Genomic DNA, 4,387 nt, shown 5'->3' on the forward strand with positions numbered 1-4,387 from the left:
AAAAAAAAAAAATGACTTGCTCAATTATCTAGAAAGTGGCAAATGAGAATCCTTCTTGCCTTACACCTGATTCATTACTTCCTCTATTCATATGTGACAGATATTTACTCATGTTCAACAAATATTTACTGTTAATCAAGTGGGAGATACCCCAAGGATTACAAAGGTGAATACAGTCAACCCCTCAAAGAATCTAAAAACTGATGGGTTTTAGACAACATTTTCAGTTTTAATACATAAATCATTACACAAAGACTTCTACGGAATTTCAGCAGAATAGCTGAAATTATCTCTCCTTTTAGTGTCAATTCTTTATTCTTAACTGAACCCTTCCACTCTCCTTGTAGCCCATCCAACTATAGAAGGCAGATGTCATGACGAGAGCATCAAAGATGATGACAATGATAAGACTTATTACAAGATGTTTACTATACACCTAGCATACTTCTGGAACCTTTATGTACATTAGCTCCTTTAATCCTCTCAACCACTTTAGGAGGGATATAATATCATAATTTCTATTTTACAAAAGGGAGAGGAAGATAAGTCAATTGCCCTGCTAGTTTACATTCAGGCATGACTATTCTGTTTCTATCTCCCAGGCTTCTGGCTCTGAGTTGGCCCCTGATTAACTGGAATTTATCTGGCTCTGGACCTCAATTCCTTCATCTGTGAAATGAGGAGTGAGCCACATGACATCCACAATCTCTTCCAGGTCTAGAGTTCTGTGATTCACCTACATGAGACACAAGTAGTCCCAGATTTAATGATGAAGTTCTCTCCCAACCACCCCATCATAAGTCGGTTCCGACATAAGTTGAATAACTCTTTTTTTTCTTTTTAGTTTTCATAATTATTGACATCACCTGCTAGACAGCAGTGTTTTGAACAATAAATCGTAACAATGGACATTTGTGAGTGAACATCTGAGAATGATAACATCAGCAAAGTACACACTGCAACATCGTATATACTACATATTACTAACGGTAAGATTAAAATATTCAAAAAAAAAAGACAGTTGTAGTGTGCTTCTTTGTAATTCCACCACATTGTAAGTTGGGGACTACCTGTACTTAACCAATCTCTTGTGATGCAGGGTGAGGAAAACGCTCTTTAGAAGCTGAGGATGGCCTTTGACTGTGCAGAGGTTTCAGGGGAAGGGAGTGAATGAAAGAGTCCACATATGTGTCCTTAACCTACACCTGGGTTCCAGGCTCAGATATATTTAAAATTAATGTTACAGCCACGTAACAGAACAAGCATACAATCATTAACAATGGTGTTTAAACGAGAAAAGAGTTTTAAAATGTTCTAATGATGCTTCAGGGGAGTTTGTACTAACATGGAAAAATATCATGTTATAGGTTAAAAAACAAAAGCAGGAAACAATATGTGAACTATGGTTTTCAAAACATGGGGAAACAAACAAGAACATGCAACAGGGCTGTATCTGGATAACATAACCAGGGAGATTTTCCTTTCTCTTTTTCCTTGTTTTTCTTTTTCAACGTAAGCTTAAGTTACCTCGATAATTAGAGAGGAGAACTTTCTTTATAAAGAGAGAAAAAGGGTGCCCAATATCTCACATTGATTTCTCCTGAGAAGAAATAAAACACCCTCCTGAAAACATCTCAGTCTCAACACTGCAGAAATTCCAGAAATACAGGTTTGGAGGAGAACACCATTATGACCTACTAGAGATGGGGAAGAAAAGATTCCTCTATTGTTCCAGGTCTAAAATAACTAAGTTTTAGAGGCTGTTACAGGAATGCTGGCAGGGGAACTTGTTTTGGAGTCCAGGGACACACAGCTTTGTAGAGCTCAGCCCGGGAAAAAAGAGCAGGTGCAGCAGAGGAAGCAGCAGGCCATGGAAGCCAAATGACGCAGGCCCCATCCAGAAACCCCAGTCTGGAGCGGGCTCTCCCTCAGTGGTCCTGCTGCTACCCATGGCCAGAAAGCCACACAGCCAAGGGGACTTTCCAGGAGCACAAATGCCCTCCCCTCGCTTCAGCACCACAGCAGAGGGAGGACAGGTAGCATATGTCATAGAATCTGCAACTAGTCATACAAATGAAACAGCCACAAGCAAAGTAAGCCTACACTTTCATTTACATTGTAGGGTGAGGGCACTGGGTAGATACATTTATATGTACATCATACACATATATATAAATAAGACAGATGTGGCCCATATGCATACAACAGATCAAGTGCTGTGGCCTTGAATGGTTACAATGAAACACTCCACTCTATAGCATTCTTGAGAACATTTTGGAAACACACCTACAGGTATTTTTCTGGTAATCCCCACTTAAACTACAAAAACACACAGGAAAGTGTACAGTATAAGAATCACATCTAGGATGCTATTAATTACATTGAACCCTCTGCCTTATTTAAACTGCTTTTTTTTTTTTTCTTTACTACTTTGTGGCAAGTAGATAAAAGCAGGTCTGATAGACAAAAAATAGGAAAACCAGAACATGAGAAGTCAGCTTCTCTTTTGAGAAACTGACTGACAATATGTGGAGATAACACCACATCACACCCTGATCCAACTGAGGTCTTCAAGGCAGTCTTGGAACCCAACTTACCCACAGAGCTTGGACTTCTCCAGTACTACCACCATAAAGAAGCAACAAGACAGGACCCTGTGTGTGTATTTTAATTTGTTTATTAATTTAAAGAGACATATTTCTGTTGATTGCCATCAGAAATTATTTGTAAGATTACTTAAAATTTGAAAATACAATGATATTTAAAAGATTGATGTCAGCTCTACTTTAAAAAAAAAAAAAAGATCTTTTTTCCTGTTTCTAAGTGCAAAGTCGGCACCTACTGACTTTACCTGACAGTAATTAAATACGTCTAACATTAGATAAAGAAATTTAACCTACCTCATCAAAGGTGGTGTCATCTTTCTTCAAAGCTATAAAACAAAAAGGGAAAGGAAACAGTTACTATGAAACATCTCAGAGAGATCAAAGTATCTAAGTCTAGAAAACAAAGCAGTATGGTGTTTTCATTTCAGAAAGTAAAACTGTACCCCAATGTGAATAACAATATTATGATACAAATACAACTGCAAATAAGACAGAGAATTGCACAGCACACATCTCTGTGAAACACTTCTCATAAATATGCAAATGGCACCATCCTCCCAAGTATGGGAAAAAGTATTCACATCTTTCTCCTATCACTTCTTCGAAGGAAAACATTTTAATGAAAGTATAATAGAATGACAAATCAATCTTTTAAGAAGCCTCCCTTAAACTCTTGGTTTTGGGGCATGTATCATCCTGGGTGTTATATCAATCTCCCAGACCAACTGTTAGAATGACACCCACTCTACATAGTGCCTTCATACTGAGTGAAGCTGAAGTACAGCAGTGTCAGACCAAGTGTGTAAAATAAGGATTGCAGAATAAAAGACAGTACTTCAAACAATATTATCAACATGATAAATTTTGTAACAAAGTATAGTTTAAGGAAAACCATCCTATTGTAGTGGTGGTGGTGGTGGTGGTGGTCACAGTGTGCTGTCCCTGTTAATTCCAACAAAGGGTAACCCCATAGGACAGAGTGGAACTGTCACATAGGATTTCCTAGCCTGCAATCTTTATGACAGGAGCTCTGGTAGTGTAGTGCCTAAAGCACTTGACTGCTAACCAGAAGGCTGGAGGTTCAAACCCACCAGCCACTCCTCAGAAGGAAGATTGGGCAATCTACTTCCGTAGTAATACCGCTTCGGAAACCCAAGCAGGGTCGCTATAAGTCAGGTCCGACTTGACGGCACATAACAACAACAACAATCTTTATGAAAGCAAATAATCAGGTCTTGTCTCCCAAGGAGCAGCTGGTGGCTTCAAACCAAGAACCTTTCAGTTAGCAGCAGAACGCTTAAAACACTGCAGCAGATTCACAATTTAAATACTTTAAATTATTTACTTTAAATATTCGTATTTTGAGAACTGCAATCTTATCACTCTATGAAGACGCAGCAATTCACATACAATGTGCAAACATCTAGCTAGTTCCTAAAGACCTACAATGACTTAAAATGGTTCAGATTAAGGAGAATGCACAAAGTAGCTCATTTATCTGAAACCACTAGTCAGAGAAATGTTTCAACTTTACAGAAGTGTGCACAAACTATACTGGATAGTTCTATTCCAAATAGAAGCACTTGGGTAGTATTACCTGGAAAGCTGTGGTCTGACCAAAGCAGTGAAAAACAAATTATTTTGGCAATTAAGCTTAGAAAGAAGTAATACACCTAAATTGAAGCTATCATATCAAAGCTTATATAACATATGTTGTTGTTGTTGTTATGTGCCGTCGAGTCGGCCCCGACTCATAGCGACCCCTCCTTGGGTTTCCAAGG

General features: G+C 38.5%; 1 protein-coding gene across 1 annotated transcript in view; it reads right to left on the bottom strand.

The window, feature by feature from the left end:
• The window catches only part of CDK14 (cyclin dependent kinase 14), an 835,387-nt gene that overhangs the window by 824,388 nt on the left and 6,612 nt on the right, over nucleotides 1–4,387 (bottom strand). The window contains exon 2 of the mRNA XM_007939825.1: nucleotides 2,901–2,932. Coding sequence (XP_007938016.1) covers nucleotides 2,901–2,932 — 32 coding nt within the window. The remainder of the gene's footprint in view (nucleotides 1–2,900; nucleotides 2,933–4,387) is intronic.

Source organism: Orycteropus afer, unplaced genomic scaffold (assembly GCF_000298275.1).
Source record: "Orycteropus afer afer isolate SDZICR_OR568_19922 unplaced genomic scaffold, OryAfe1.0 scaffold00063, whole genome shotgun sequence".
NCBI classification, from domain to species: Eukaryota; Metazoa; Chordata; class Mammalia; order Tubulidentata; family Orycteropodidae; genus Orycteropus; species Orycteropus afer.